The sequence below is a fragment of the Pongo pygmaeus genome, chromosome 4, assembly GCF_028885625.2.
Source record: "Pongo pygmaeus isolate AG05252 chromosome 4, NHGRI_mPonPyg2-v2.0_pri, whole genome shotgun sequence".
Classification (NCBI taxonomy): domain Eukaryota; kingdom Metazoa; phylum Chordata; class Mammalia; order Primates; family Hominidae; genus Pongo; species Pongo pygmaeus.
Window position 1 is genome coordinate 46,120,054 of NC_072377.2, and position 17,669 is coordinate 46,137,722.

Below are 17,669 nucleotides of genomic sequence, written 5' to 3' on the forward strand. Positions count from 1 at the left end.
AAAATCATAGTAAAAAAGCATGTATTTTCCCTTTTTCATTAGATAAGTATATTTAACATTTTCATCAGAGATTAGTTTGAGTTCACCTAGTTATTTGTAACAATAAAATATTCTTGGATGTCACTGTACCCCTTTCCAATGTCCATCATGTATCATCACACCTTTCTTATTTGTAGATAGGGGCACTATATACAAGACCAACTAAAGTGACTCGTTCAACTGAGATAATTACTAGGATAATTAAAGTAACCCATGCCTATTATAAAACACTCTGGCAATTAAACCAGAACTTCAAGTTTAAACCACAAGCACATCACAAATTGTGTCTCCAACTTTTATAAACCAATAGTATTAGCAACTTTCACTCTAGTAGCACACAAATGAGTCTAAAATAGCAGTAGCCATAATATATATGGTATCTGCATGCAAAAAGAAAGGAAAAACTAAGACATCTATTCAGAAACTGGACAAATGTAAGGCTAAATGTGCTTTGTCCTAAATTAGCCTGATTCATCTGCTGCTTCCGTTCTTCAGCTGGTATATTTTGGGGAGAAGTAATGCATAATAAGGGTCAGGCACACTGGCTCATGCTTGTAATTGAAGTGTTTTGGGAGGCTGAGGTGGAAGGATAGCTTGAGGCCAGGAGTTCCAGACCAGCCGGGGCAATATAGCAAGACCCTGTCTGTACAAAAGAAAAATTTTTTAAATTAGCCAGGAGTGGTGGCATGCACCTGTAATCCCAATTGTGTGGGAAGATCCCTTGAGCTTAGGAGTTCAAGGTTGCAGTGAGCTATATAATCCCACCACTACACTTTAGCCTGAACAAAAGAGCAAGACCCTATCTCTAAAAAAAGAGTAATGCATAATAGTATTTATAATTCTTTCAATATTTGACAGGGCAATAAGCACAATAAAGAGATAACAATTAAACTCATTTTGAGATTTTTATATTTTAAATTCATGGAAACATTCATAATATAACTTAAATTTCTATGAACTTTTTAGTTTCAAAGTGTATGTTCAACAATAACATCTCATTTGAACCTTAGATTCTATGAGATTGGACAGAAAATCATCATTATCCCCATACTGTCAATGAGGAAATTGATTAATTTTTCCATGATTTCTAAATTCCCTTGGAAGATTTCCCAGACTTTGTCACTTGGAAGGTCATATAGTTTCACACTTAGATATGAAAGTGGCCATATTTGGTGCACTTTCCCTAGAACCTCTCTTCTACTCCCTACCACACACTCATATACAATACCTTTCTCTTGGTTTTGTTGTTTACACTATAAATGCTTGTAATACTGGATTCAAGACATTGTTGTCTTATTTATTGGTTTGTTTATTTACATGTTTTCTTTTCCTACTGAATTGAAATTCCATTGAGGGAATAACTGAAATCATTTAGCAAGTATTTTAGAGCCCAGTTATTTCCCCGACACTATGCTAGGAACTGAAGATGCAGGAAAGCTATATCTGCCCTTTTGGAATCTAATATGTAGTTGTAAAGGCATAGATTTAGAGAGATTACAAAAGTGATGAATGTTACAAAGCAGAAGCACAAGGAGCTATACCAGATCCATTATAGATGGAACTAATTGTGTCTGAGAGATTAGTTAATTCTACCTGAAAGAAGCAATGCTTAAATAAAATGAAAGGGATAATCTGAAACTGTTGAAAGGAAAAAAGTTCTAGAAAACATGAACACATATTTTTATGAACATGAAACATAGGATTTGAAATGTGGTATTTGGCAAACTAAAGAGGTTCAACATAGTTAAAGAATAATGAGCAAAGAATTTCTCAGGTTGAGAGAGTTTGGCCAGAAACAAATTTCAAAGGGCCTTGAATATTGCATTGTATATTGACAGTAATGAAACATTACAGAAATATTTTCAGCAGGTGGGTAATATGGTAATAGTTACTCTTCAAAACTACCACTTTTGAGTTCCTGAGAAGGCAAGCAAGGGTGAATTTTAAAATAGTTATGAATCGAGAATAGAAATCCAAATGAGACACAAATTGGCTTGGACTAGGATGGTGATAAGGGGATCAAGCGAAGAAGTAACAGGATTCCAACCACACTTGGAAAGTAGTAGAATCAGTAGGACTTGGTTATTTCTTAGAAATTAAAAGAGAAGGAGAAGAATGCTTTTTAGATTTCTGACTTGAGCAACAGGAAATAAGGGAAAAGGAGAAGATTTAAAGAAAAAATGAACCTACTGAGCTTGAGGAACTCATGAGATACCTTTGTAGGATGTCACTGAGTCATGCGGATATTGAGGCAACTAGGTATATAATTTAGAAACCTGGATATCAATCTGATTATTATCAACATATAGCCATGGAATTATAGAAAAACTTGCAAAACAAGAAAACAGATTGGGACGAGGATTGGGCATTAAGAAGGTTGAATGTTTTAATCTTAAAATGGGAAGCATGAACATTTCAAATCGGATCTTATATTCTGACATTTAACTGAGATTTCCATGTCAAAAGCACTGAGATGATACAGATCTGCCACGGGGCACTGACCAAAGAGCATTCATAAAATTAAGCTTTACCTCTAACATATGTATATATACACCACGCACACCCTGTTAAAACTTTTTAGTTGTCTTGGGGCCAGGCGCAGAGGCTCACGCCTGTAATCCCAGCACTTTGGGAGGCCAAGGTGGGCAGATCACCTGAGGTCAGGAGTTCAAGACCAGCCTGGCCAACATGGTGAAACCCTGTCTCTACTAAAAATACAAAAGTTAGCCAGGCGTGTTGGGGGCACCTGTAATCCCAGCTACTCAGGAGGTTGAGACAGGAGAATCACTTGAACCCAGGAGGCGGAGGTTGCAGTGAGCCGAGATGGAACCAACTATCCTCCAGCCTGGGCGACATAGCAGTTGCCTTGACTTAACATTTCATTTCCAAATAGAACTCATTACATTGTACATTAAAACTTCAGCATATCTGTTAAGCTATCACATTAAAAAGTAAATAATATAATATTGAAAACAATTATCTCACAATACTAATAATTGTTTAGAGAAGGAACTTAAAATTCTGTTTAATTGGAGAAGAAAGTATAGTTAGAGATCATTTTACATATACGAATATTCGTAGTCATCTCTGTTTCTTTTTTTCAAGAAATGAACTAGCCAAGCAAACAGATGATTCTAGGAGAGTGTAAATGAATAATTTCAAAGAAAACAGTCCGGCATTTTAGAAGACAGAACCTTAAAGTAACATAACCAATAGAGGACACCTAGTGGTCTTTAGCAGAATCAATATTTGCTTGCAGAAAATATCAGGTAATTCACACACATGCAATAATGTTGGTGTTAGTAGATGTGCTAATTTCAGAAAGATGTCATCATAAATATATTTATAAATATTACAGAAATATCAGTTTAAATATTTCAGATAACATCCATATGCTTCATTTCATTTGAACTTCACAACTGTTTGATTGTGGGCATAAATAAGTCACTTCATGTGATTTTCCCTAGATTACATAGAAAATAATGTTGCAGTTGAAATATACACTGATTTCTGGTATAGAATCCATTCCATACCATCATAAAAATTGAAACCTCCAATATAATTGATACTTAAAATTGTAAAACACTGCAAATAGAATTCATAGAAGGCCTTATCATATTTCATTAACTGATACAAACATTTTTTGACAGCAAGAGTACTTGGCAAAGATAAACCTTTTTTTAGCTATCTAAAAAAGTACTGTGTTTGACACCGACTGCATACAAAAAAATGCAAGGAAGTGATAAACCTCTCTTCTAACTGGTGTTGTTAGCTCTATCCACGGTGGCCTCCAACCCCCTTCATTCTGTAGCACTCTAAAATGTAAATCTCCTGCCTAAAATGTATCAATGGCACCTTTTGATTAAGTCCATCATTAGCACAAATTCTGGTCTACATCTCTAAACTCAATCTGGGAATCTGCACCTACTGCACTAGGCTGCTTGTATCTCGTGTCTTTTGGAACACACTCTTCTGCCTGGTCCACTTGTTCAGCCTGATAATCCATACTCCAGATTCAAAATTCAGTTCAGTATGTTTGAAGGCCTCCTCTTGTGCAAATCAATTGTGTTGCTCACTCCCTTATTTGTGCCACTACTTCCCACACCATCTGTGATTATTTGCTCACATCTGCTTTTCTTACAAAACTGGCATCAGTCTTCTATCCTTATTTGCAGCATCTCCACATAGAGATTACTCAGTAAATGCTTGGGAGTGAAGAACGGATACTCTCTTATTATTATTTAATGGATTTAGAACATGGGAGATTGCCAGTATTAAGTGGATAAACATGCTCTGATTATTTATTGTGTTTATAACCCTGCACTAATATACAAAAAGATTCAAGGGCAAAATTTGGCACTGATTCTTCCCTGTAATATCTATGTCTGGCAAAAGGAAAGCAAAAGGTGTGTAATAAAGTATTAGTAACCAAATTATCATGAACAAATGCATGTAGAGCCAGTAGAAATTTTCACTGAAAAGGTACTGACTGTCACAGTAGAGTGTGTCAATGTAGAATACCTTCTGGAAATGAGTTGAAGTCTGATTTTTTTTTTTTTTTTTTTTTGACGGAGTTTCACTCTTGTCACCCAGGCTGGAGTGCAATGGCATGATCTCGGCTCACTGCAACCTCCACCTCCCAGGTTCAAGCTATTCTCCTACCTCAGCCTCCTGAGAAGCTGAGATTACAGGCGCCCGCCACCATGCCCAGCTACTTTTTGTATTTTTAGTAGAGACAGGGTTTCACCATGTTGGCCAGGCTGGTCTCGAACTCCTGACCTCAGATGATCCACTGCACCCGGGCTTAACTCTGATTTTTAAAGGAGTGATAGGAAAAAAACAAAAAAAAAAGGCTTTCCAAATCGGAGATGTAGCAGGAATAAAATTATAGAAGCAGAAAGAATCATTTCCTGCAAGCAGCACTGTAAAACTGAAACACAAACAGAAAAGAGTTGGGTGCAAATATGAAGTGACAATGGTGAGACCAGGGAACAATGTGCTGGAGAGACTTGAAGGCACAGCAAGGAAACACACATTTGATGTGATAAGCAATAGGGAGCCTCTCTAAGTTCTAGTACAGGGCAGGTTTGGGAAAACTCTGCTGTTTGCTTATGGCAGGTCTTAGAAACCTATGTGTTTTTTAAAACATAAAAGTAATTAGAATATGTATTGTATAATTATAGATAGGCAATTTATAGTAAGAGTTAGTTTCTACTCTACACCAATTTGAATGCTAAAATTAACCAAAGATAGAAACTGTAAGCTGCATTAGCTCCCTATGGAATAAATTTCCTTATTACTGCTCTGTTGTTATACATAATTTGTATATTAAACTATCTCTAAGCCAGTATAAAAATCTAATATTGGTTTCAAGACAAGCACTGAAATGTTCAAGACACATTATTCATCTGAAATTGCTATAGATACAAAAGATCAAAACCACAGGCCCTCTTTCCTGCCCCAAAATGTATTTAATTAATGGTAATATGTCCCAGTTCTATACAAGGGAGGTTGGGGAGATAGGAAATGATGAATAAAAAGTAAAACATTATAGTTATATATTCCAAAGCCATAGTTATTATATAATGATACATTTCCCACTTTTTAAAATTAAGAAGAATTTATGCTTTATCTATGACATTAAGTCCTACAAAGAGGTAATCATTACAGAGTAGCATTTCTATTTGCAATTAATATTTCCTAAACCTCTAAAAAATTTCAAAGGTCATCCCCTGTTGATAAAATGACTGAGATCAGCAGCTGTAAAGGAACTCTTCACCTTTACAAACTGAATAATCTCCTATTTGCTAAGCCCTTAATCTACTCTTTATCTCTTCAGTGGCTTGTGATTGTCACATATTCCATTTAATTTCCAGGGATTTCCTCACCGTATGTCTCTTTTAGGAAGATCACACGGAATTTGTTCCCCTTGTGATAGGTTATGAAATAGCAGTCTGGCTTGGATCACTGTCTTTAAATACAGTAACAACAACGACAATCCTGAATTCAAATAATAGTTTTTTAAAACCAAACGTAAAAATTGGAAAGATTCACCTCAGCTTTTTAGCTATTACAAGAAAAGAAATTTCTGGCTTGATTTATCTAAATTTTGTCTGGTTTTTACCTCACCTGGCAATATATATAAAGTTTCAGTGTAATGTCACAGAAAGCTATTTTTACATCCCAAATCTATTGATCTTATAATTGGTTCATGAAAACAACTTCCCTCCTCACTTCTTAACACCATGTGTTTCATAAATTAGTTGCTCAAATCAGCTATTTCCTCCTGTATTAACCACTAATTCAGCTTTAATAATGACAATAACATAAGCACAAAATTTTAAAGCTTCTATATCTCATTCATAATATTTTTCTAATTTATCTGGCATCAGGGCTTCTTGTTGTTTTTCAGTTGAACTAATTCAGTCCAGGAAAAAAAAAAATGTATTGTTGAAGATGGAAGCAGCTTCCTATAGAAGGCAGCAGCTTTCCTCAGGAATGATTCATTTAGAACAGTGGCAGCTTCCAGACTTCACACATTACTTCCCCAAATTTGCTGAATTTAGCATTAGCCAGCTTGATACTTAAACACCCAGAACCAAAGACATGTGGGTGAACTCACATCTTCCGCTGCATTTTTATTGCAAAAGCTCACAGAGCTACTTTTTCTGATTTATTTGTTGTATTTCTGCTTGTAAACACATCCTGGTGACATTTACAAAAATCAGGTAGAGAGATTTCCAGTTTTGGAACCATTCAAGTTTCTTGGTGATTATGGTTAGAAACATGTAGGTGATGGAAAGATGAATTTGTATTAAATTCTGGATTATGACTCTGTTTCTTCCCTGTTGAACAGTATTACTAACAGGCATTAAATACCCATGATATATGATATTATACGGGGGAATCATATAATCAAGAAAATATTCTTCACCTAAATGGGCTTACGGTTCACTTATTTATAAGAAACATGTTGCCAACTCACAACTCTAGCCTGAATGTGCTTGGTTACCAAATGTCTGTAAGTGCATATTAAATTGCATTTTACAGTAATGATAGCAGTGAGCTGATGTTCCTAAATTTTATCATGGCATCTTTAAAACACATCATGTTACACAGATCTAGGTGCCTGTAATTACTGCCAGAAGCCAAAGGACATTGGTGTTAAGGAGTATATTCTTATATGACCACATGGCCTGCCATTTTATCTGATAGAATGCCATCTGTTCATCCTGCTGCTTTTCTCTAGGGTAACTGGGCTAAAACCGCAAGATATTAAAAATAGTCACATCGCTACTGTATTTTTAATTGACTGGGTATTTATATCAGTGACTTTCCTCTCACAGGATATTTGTTAAAATATTTTTCTGTGGCCTTGTTTTAAGAGGTACTATTCAACTCTGTTGCATTGCATGGCCCACAGTCTTACTTAAGAAAAGTTCCCTATAATTCGTTAGACAATCTATAAAATGGTAGAATATTAAGATATTTATAACTAAAACATTATATATCATAGTAAGAACCTATATAGTTTTGCAGTTAAGAGCACTGGCTCCTGAGTCTGATTGCCAAGATTGGAATCCCAACTCCACTTCTTACTAGTTCTATGAATCTGGCAAGTTACCTTATTGTATTTAATTGTTCTCATCTGTAAAATGATGACAATAATTATATTTACATCATTGTGTTGTTAGGAAGATTCAGCGAGCTAATATATGTAAAGAATCAAACATACTAGTTGACATGTAATAAGCCTTCAATAAATATTAGCAATTATTAGCAAGAATCATCTTGGTTTGGTATTAATCTCAAATTAGCATAAAAAAGCTTTGAGAACTGAACATTTATTCCATTTTAGACGGAATGTGCTATATAGAGAAAAATTACAAGATGAATCTGATTTCTCAAATGTGCTTCATTTGATTTTAAATATATCCCATATCTATATTTTAAGAATGATCCATTTTTATGCCTTTTTATCAGTGTATTATGCAGTGTTTTATTATTGCATGTCATTTCCTGAAATCCTGTGAACCAAAATGTCACTGACAAGCACATACAAAAACACTGCTACCACCTCACAGAAATCAAACAGAACTTCCATTTTATGACATATTTAAAAACATAACTTATATTGAAAATGCTAAAAAGTATTTCTGTAGGGAGGAAAGCAATAATCTATAGCCAGTATATGACTTTATATGACTTTCATTAGTGTTGGTTTAGGCATTCTACAAGTCTTTTGGACTCTTACATTTGTGCAGACAATAAAATTCAAGTTATAATTAATACAAAAAGACTTACGAAGAAAAGGAAGTCAAAATGGTTAATATTCAGACTTTGAAGATAGGGATATAAACTCCTTTGCTTGATGATGGTTTAACTCAGATCTTTGGAAACTCCAGTTGGCTGAGCCCTCTCAGGTCCCACCCACTGCCTAACAACAGATGCTCTATTCAGCAAAATATGGGCCTGATTGGTCAGATTCACTCCATTTATTCACTATACTCTCTGTGTTTTCTATGTACTAATGTCCCTCATGAATATGTTCCTTTTTAGTATTATGAAATGAACTAATAGGGAAAAACTATAATAAGTTACTATAGGCAAGCCATAATAAGCAAAATTAATACGCTAAAATCAAAGCCTTTATATGTACAATCTGGAAATAAAGAAACAATCTGTTTTACCCAATCATGAATTCAATGAAACTTCAATATTAGAGGAGACAAAAACCACACTATCTCATAGAGCTAATGATGTGCCAGATTAGCAATCAGACCCTACACATCTTTATCAAAATAATGGTACTTCATGTATTTATATTAGATTTAAAAAAACCAAGGTGGGAAAGGGGTTGTATTGATCAAGATAATAATTGTTGATTAAAGTGCATTTATTTAAAAATAAAATAAATTGGCATAAAATGATCACTATTTTTTCCAGTTCATTCAAATCCATTATTTGATCATAGATTTTAGGGATACAAATATATCACTTATGCATGGAAAAGAGGAGTTGAATACATTTTTCTACTTGAATTTCATAAAATTCATTACACATTGCACAGTTGTTCATTGTAAAACAGCCATAATTAACGATTTCATGATATAGATTTAAAAAAGAAAAAGATGCATCTTACCTCTTCCCATTGATGTATGTATCTAATTAACCTTGAAAGTCGTAATAAACGCAAGAGACTGAGAATTTTTGTAAACCTCACAATGCGAAGTGCCCTGGCTGTCTTGTAAACTTCTGAATCCATTCCTTTTTCTACAATAAGAAAGATATAATCCACTGGGATGGATGAGATGAAGTCAACCACAAACCAGCTTTTTAAATAATTCATCTTGATCACTTTGGGGTCCAGGATGATTTCAGAACTGTCTTCATTGACAGTCCCAGTCCTAAAATTCATGATCAGGTCCAATAGGAAAACTGTATCTGATGCCACATTGAAAATAATCCACGGTGTTGTTGTTTGCTCTGTAAAGAATGTGATTCCAACTGGTATGATGACTAGATTTCCAACCATCATTATAAGCATTATTAAATCCCAGTAAAACCTACAACAAATAAAAAAATCAGATTTTAAGACATAGAAAATAACCAGCCTATCCCCCCCATGAAAAATTATTACTGACATATAGTGAGATAAATAAGTAAAAGAACAAAGAAATGATTTTATTTTTTTAAAATGTAATTCCTTAAATGGCTATATGTTTAAATCTAAGTAAAATTAATATATTCTTAAACCAAGGCATTATGGTTATGGAATTCTAAAAATTATGTGATATGAAGCATTATACAAATAAAATAAAAAACATTCATACCCCCATTTATTTAGTAAAGAGGCAAAAAAAGCAACCTACCTTATAGTTAATACAAAATATAGACAGAAACTAGAAAGAAGTATAAGATTAGAAGATCTATAAGAAAGCCTTTGGGAAGGCTCTTTGAAGATGTTTTGAATTATTTTAGATGTCAATTTACCAATCATAGATTAGAAAAAAAAAACAGAAATAAATAGGATACTCTAACAATTTTAGTACTGCAAATTTATCTCAAGGAATACAGATTAGTTTTGCCATGGAATCTAGAATACCCTGGAGTTTTGCAGTACTCCAAATATTTTATGCTTTATTCTTCTTTTGCTTGAAATAAGAAAACTAATTTTGGTCTTATGCTAAAAAGAACTGAACAAGTTCTACTTCATATTTGAAACTAAAATCCACCTAAAATTTGTGTTTTTATTACTACTTTATTGAACAACTACTTCAAATATATTGCCACTACTTTTCCAAAAAAATTATTTATTTCTTTTTTTTTTTCTTTTTGAGATGGAGTTTCACTCTTGTTGCCCAGGTTGGAGTACAATGGCACGATCTCAGCTCACTGAAACCTCCACCTCCCGAGTTCAAGTGATTCTCCTCCCACCTCAGCCTCTCGAGTAGCTGGCATTACAGGCATGCCACCATGCCCAGCTAAAAAAATCTTTAACATTTCTAATGTAATTCTGAACATGCCTATGACTACTAAGTACGTTTTGAAATATTCTTATCTCAACTTACATTAAAATTGAGAGAAAACCAGGAACTTCATTCCTGGTTTATATAGCTTAACTAAATTCACTTGACATAACTATAGTGTGATTTTTATAAGGGTTCTTTCAGTCTGTTGACACTCCTGTTAATCAAATATTTATAGTTGTTACAGTATATACTTGTAAAAATGAAAAAATAAACTAACACAACTGTATAATCATGAAATGTCTCCAGAGACATGAGTTACTTTATCCTAGTCATAGGTATGTTATTTGAGGAGTTTTGCATAAACAATATAAACTTCCATGATAAAAATGTCTGTTCACCAAGATATTTTTGTTTTACATGAATACTCCTACTTAGACTATTTGAGCTACATTTTGGTGAGGTATACATGTGTATAAACCTTTCAAAGTTACTATCATTTGTAATTAAGAATGACTCCTGAAATAAAAGTCGTAGTTGAAGAAAAAACTATAATAGGCCCTATCTCCCCTGTCTCCAGCCTCAGGATGTTGTAAAGGATAAGCGTTTGTCATTTTGAAGATTTCACCAGTATTTCTGTCAAAACTTGCCTGCAATTTTTGAAACAACTATACAAATACCCATGTCAGTCATACAACATGTACTGGCAGTTTAAATGAAATGGTTTTATATCTTCTTCTAACAATGGAAATGCAAAATATACCATTCAACACAGTAAGGACAAAGGAGAGATGTAGAGGAGGAGCAATATTGTAACAGCAATTTCACAAAGAAATGGCATCATTAAACTCTAAAATGAAACTGTGTGTACCCTGAGGATTTTTCACTTCTGGGCACTCCTATCAAGTCCCTTCTGTAAGCTTCTCTCTCTGCCCTCCCCTTCAAGGCTGTTGTTCCCCTGGGTGTCACACATAGCCCTTTTATCTTCTATTCTACGCATTGCCCTTGAGAAATATTATACACTTATCCATGCCTTTAATAATTAATTTGTAACTGATGACCCCAAAAGCTTTATCTTCAGTCCATTCCTATCTTCTAAGCCTCCTAATCCTCATAATCAGTAGCCCATTAAATCTCTCTCCTGGCATATCTCACACTCATCTCAAACAGCATGCCTAAGCTCAAACTCATAATCTCCTCTCCCACATATATTCCTCACATATCCCCTATCTCAGGGAATGGAACAACTCTACATGTGATTTGCAAGCCAGAAACCATGGAGCCATCCTAAATAACTCCTGGCCCTAAATCTACTCAAACCCATATCCAATTGATCACCAAGGCTGTTTAGTTCTCACACCTAAATGTATGTTGTATTCGTCCATTTGCACTTTACTATTCCCACTGCAGCTGTCCTCATTCAGAAAGTCTTACCAGCTGTTTTATTTAAAGACAAGTCAATTAAATGATTTTATTTTACATTTTCTAATCTGTTCAAAGAAGATTATTATAGAGCCAAATATACAGGGTTTTATGGATTAAATGAGACAATATATGCTAATCCCAGGGCCTGGCATATAATTGTGGCACACAATGCCAGTGGCCTAGTCAGTACCCATTTACCCTTCCTCACTTACCACAAGAAATCCAATTTTGTGGGAAGCACCCAGCAACCTAATGAAAAATACTCATTTCTGCAGACATCTTTGCATTTCTGTAATTAAGATAGAAGCTTTTTTTGAAGGAAAACTAATATCCCATCCCTCAGAGCAATAGAGATGAAAAGAAAGCATCATTCGTTCTTTACTACAGTAATAATGCTTATCACACTATAGCTTTTTGCTAGCAATACTTAATACGGTCTGAAGCCATTAGATATCTCAACACCGGTAAGAAACTCTGTTAAACCCTATAATATCCTTTTAAAGTAACATTGACTCTATTTTGCAGACAAAACCATAGGTGCTTTTATATGCTTACATAATATTGTCTTTAGTTAGCATGGATTCATTCCTTAGGTAACAAAAAAATACAATCATCACCTATTCTAGAAGTGCAATATACCTTCTTTTAAAAAAATAAATGGGTTCTTAAAAATTGACCTCATGAAAATCTCTTACCTAATTGCCCATGAGTCTTTCTTTCTAGCTCTTTACTCTCAAAATTTCTCTTAGATACCCAAGCTCCTTCTTTACCTTAACTCTCAGTTTCTATGTCTTGCAAATTTTATTACCATATCATCTTTCCTATCTATCCCCTCCTTCCATTCTTGTTTCTCTGGTCTGGGCAGAGCCACCTTCTGCTTGAAATTCCTCATGAGTCTCCTGTCTCTTCTTTCTAATCAAGTCCCACCACTCCCAAAGCAACTTACCTAACAATCAATTTGCTAGGTCAACAACCAGCACTAACTCTCTCAATTAAATGAAAACAACTTAGTCTGTTTGTCAAGGCACTCCGGGATATGGCCTCCTCCTGCCTTTCCATCCCCCTCTTTTAACAATTGAGGACAAGCATCCCATATCTCAGGCAAGAGGGCACTTGTTCATGCTTTGCCCTCATGCCTACCTGGGTACACATACAGGAGATATGATTACTTCCATTCCAGCTATCTTTCTACCTAACAGCATTCTACTTCTCCCTCAAATCCCATTCTGGCAATGAGTTTCTTAGTTTGTTTGTGTGTGTGTGTTTTATTTTTGTTTTAGTAGACTTTATTTTTAGAGTAGTTTTAGGTTCATGGAAAACTTTAGCTGAGTGTACAGAGATTTCTTATATACCTCCTGCCCCTACACATGTATAGTCCCTCCCCATTATCAACATCTCCCACCATAAAAAAAAAAATTGTTACAAATGATGAACTTACACTGACATCTCATTATCACCCAGAGCCCACAGTTTACATTAGGATTCACTGTTGGTGTACATTCTATGGTTTGGGCAAATACATAGTGACATGTATATATACCAGTAGTTTCACTGCCCTAAAAATCACATGTGCTTTTCCTATTCATCCTTCTTTCACCTCATTTGTTAGTTTTTTTTTACAACCTTCAGAGCAGCATATATTCTCAACATGTTTCCTAATTTATTTTTGATTCTGTTACTATTTGTATGTGTTTCTTCCATCATTACTGATTTAAGTTATTTGAAATTCAAAACTGTATCTTGTCTTCTATATATTTTCTATTATAAGATAGACAGCATCTAAGATAGCAAATGTTAAGAATATTTATTAATTGGATTTTTAATGAAAACATACACTTTAATGGCAGATATTTAAAGAAAATCTTTTATAATAAGCCAAAGAGCCATTAACAAAGTAAATAATAATTTCTTATTTGTCTTGCATATAGATCTGGATTTTATTTATTAAGGGTTTTCATTACAACAGAATACGTTAAAATAAATAAAATAGGAAACAAAGAGGTTAGAAATATGCTCTTAGGTTAGATATCTAAAAAACAAAAGAGTTGTGTATTTGAGACGATTTTACATATCATATAATCTAACTACTTCTATTCATCCTGCCCCAGAGAAAAAGTATTTGTAAAAGAACTTGCTTGGACTTTGAGGGCAGACCAGAGTTAAAATCCTAGCTCCACTAACTGGATGATTTGGAGCAAGATATTTAGCTGCCATAAACTTCCATTTTTTTCTACTACTCTTAGAGTTACTCTGTGTGCGGACTACATGCAATAGTGTATGCAAAGTGTAGCATATAGATCCTGTATGAAGAGAAGCCACAACCCAAAAATGATAGCTTCAGAATTCTATCTTACACTGGAATCTCTGTGGTATCCTGAATCAGGTGCCAGTTCTCCACAAAGCCTGACATCAACAATGATAGGACTCTTTACTTATTTCTCCTTCCTTATAATAAATCCCCATCAACTGAAGGGGATGGAGAAAGAAACTTATGCAGAAACTTCCTTTCGCTGAAATACCAGCAGAGCAGAGAGGACACTTACTGGAAAACTAATGATCTTTATAATTACAGCAAAGTCATAATCTAGGTAACTATTTTACCTTTTTTACTGGAAATATATAAAATAGGCTAAAGAAAATAATATATTATCACTAATAAGTATAATATTAACTACTAATAAAATAATTTTCATAGGCCACTTATTTTTTATGTAGAGTGTATCTTCTCCCTATAGGTTTTTAGAAGAGAGAAAGTGGCATTGTAAAGATTAGTCCATGATACTAAATCAAGAAGAATTTCAAATTCAGTCATACTTTTTTTTCTCTACCCACATGCAACCCTTTAAGGCTTGTGGTAAGGAGAACTCCTCCTTGTTCCTAACAAGAACTTCCCACTCTTCTTAAGGTTCCCCAGCCCCAGTTGCTTACGTTATCTGCTCTACTTGAAACAGCCTGATGTCAGACATTTCTAACCTAAAGCTTTAATGAGATTTAAATAATCGCCATACTTTACTACTACTAAAAGTGCTTGTATTTACAATATTCTCTCTAAATATTGAATGAAAAATTATTTTCTCCCCTCTCTGTGATGAAATAAATATTTGTCATTAAGAAGAATTGAATAAAAAGATTTCTGGTTAATTTCCTGACATGGTACCAGATTTACAGTCACTATTTTACCTACAGTTGAAGTCAAATGATGTCATAAATCTGTCCAATCAACTCACACTTAAGATTCACTTCTAAAAGAAAGAAATAGAATTCCCAAAAGATAAATGCTTTTGATAACTTCTCATGAAATATAGCACCTCTTTGGCTGATATACAGCCATAGTGTACTGCTTCTGTGAACTGTCACTGGTTTCAAAATTAGTGGTATTCTGGGAGATTAATTAACATCACTAGCCGCAATATAAAAGTTTGGACCATTGTATTTAGAAGAATGGCCTCTTGATATCAATTATTTTATAAATATGAAACATGAATTGAGCATGTTTATAACAACTTATTTATCAACCTGCATAAATAAACAAATAAATAAGCAAATAAATACCCAGCTAGATTTAATTTTTATAACAACAATAGTCCTCAAAATCATGTCCCAAATTTTATGTAAAACTGATTCAATTTTTAAAATCTAATAGCCTGATGATTGGGTACATATGTTTTGAAAACTAGCATAAAGTGCCTTCTCTTAAATGCTAGGTCCTCTTCCCAATCCTCTTAATACTAAGATTCACACTGGGATAGATATTTTGTAAAATATATGTATTTAGAAACTTTGCAAAAAAGTTTCATTGGCCAGGTTTGCTACTTGGTCTAATTCCTTGATGTCTCACAAGGCCAAATTTATTATCCATGGAGGGTGGGAAGGAAATATATTTTAAAAATACAGACAACTCAAACATAGGCAATTTGGAGTGGAAATATGCTAACTTTCTTAAAATAGTAAACCCTTGCAAAATGATCCTATTTGAGGGAAAGTTTATCCTAAGTAATGAATAAAACAAAGTTAGACTATATTTAAAGGCATTTAGATGTCTTCCAATAAACTAGCAATTTATCCAATGAGAACATGAGATGGGTGGGTGGTGCATTGTTTTAGCTACTCATGAAAATGGTTTATTAAATTAAGCTAATGAAATAGAAATTTAAAACCTATGAAAGTATTAAGTTGTGTACCAATCCAAGCAAAAGTAAACATGTTTTGTCTATTTCCTTCTCCTGAAACTGTATTTTTTTATTGTGTGTTAACCGTCTGTCAATATTAAAAATCTTATATTGCTTCACATACTTGTTTGTGGAATTTTACAACTACAGCTGCTCACCTCTCCTACTTGAAACTCTCCCAAATCTTTGATGTCTATGATTCTACATAATAATTCCTCACTCATATTTCTGTATTAGCATAAACTCATTTTTCTCAATTCTTATCTGACTCCTCTTCTACCGTTAACAATGTGGACATTACACATGACTCAATTCTACCCAACTCTTCTTCCTTCTATTCACTCTCTCCTTCATCCTCACCAACCTCCACAGGTTTAACTAACATGTTAAGGTAAATGGTTCTCAAATCGATCACTAGCTTTAACCTCTATTATGAAGTTAGACATTGCTAACTATGCCTAATATATAGTTATTTGTAACTATATATCCTGTATAGTTAGTGGCTTCCAAATTTCCCGATAGAATAGTCATCTCACCAGACTTAAATCTAGACTAACTAATCTTCTAGTCTCAAAATAATTCACCTGATATTTTTATTCCTGTTTATTATAGCATAGCTTTTTTTCTTTCATCCATCCACTATGCATAAAACTTCAGAATTGTCCCTGACTCCTCTCTCTGCCCAGTTCTGGCATTTGATTACTTGCCGAGCTCTGTATCTTCCCTAATACAATATTTTTCAAATTCAGCTTTTCATTTTGTTCCATTGTCATCATCCTGGATGAAGTTCTTATATCATTACTATGTTTTCTAATTTTCCTGTTTCTACCTGCCCTAGTAAATTGCCTCCTATTTATATCCACTAGACTTTCCTATTGCTTACAAAATGAAATGTAACCACATTCAAAATCCTCTTAAGTATGTCCCAATTCTGTACCTGGAATTTTTTCACATACACAGTCCCAAGCTAAATTAAAAAGACTCTTTTTCAGAGTCATCATCTTTGCCATCCCCCACCCCAAAATGACAACTGGGATTTCCTTTTCCTAAACCCAAACTCAACCTCTACATTGCCTTACATTACTTCAACAGTCAAATAAATTCCAGTTCCTTCACAGAACTCCCTTTCACCTGATCTCTATCCCAGCTGGAGTTGGTCTCCTCTTGTCCCAAATGCCTATCGCAATTTCTCTACATGATTTTCAGCATCTGAGCACATCTACTACTGAACAGTGAATACTCTGCCATAATATGATGTCAACAATAATTTGATAAAGACTGCTTAATAAACAGTCTCCAAAAATATTGTTTTAGCCCTTATTCCTAGCCAAATTAAATGCCAATCATCTTTATACTTAAATTGCCTAGCAAATAGTATATATACTGCTGATTTCCCAATGATCAAATTCCAAATTAGTATCTGTGTTAATGAGGGTTTATTATAGCATTACACAATTCCAGTTAAAAATAAATACGATCATTTGTTCTTTTGGATGATTTCAAAATTAATCAGGTATAAGCCTTTATTTCTCCTCAAATGGCAGAATTATGATGCACGTTTTTAATA

General features: G+C 34.1%; 1 protein-coding gene across 1 annotated transcript in view; it reads right to left on the minus strand.

The window, feature by feature from the left end:
* HCN1 (hyperpolarization activated cyclic nucleotide gated potassium channel 1) overlaps positions 1 to 17,669 on the minus strand; it is a 425,130-nt gene that overhangs the window by 373,516 nt on the left and 33,945 nt on the right. The window contains exon 2 of the mRNA XM_054489203.2: positions 9,182 to 9,605. Within this exon, the coding sequence (XP_054345178.1) occupies positions 9,182 to 9,605 (424 nt within the window). The remainder of the gene's footprint in view (positions 1 to 9,181; positions 9,606 to 17,669) is intronic.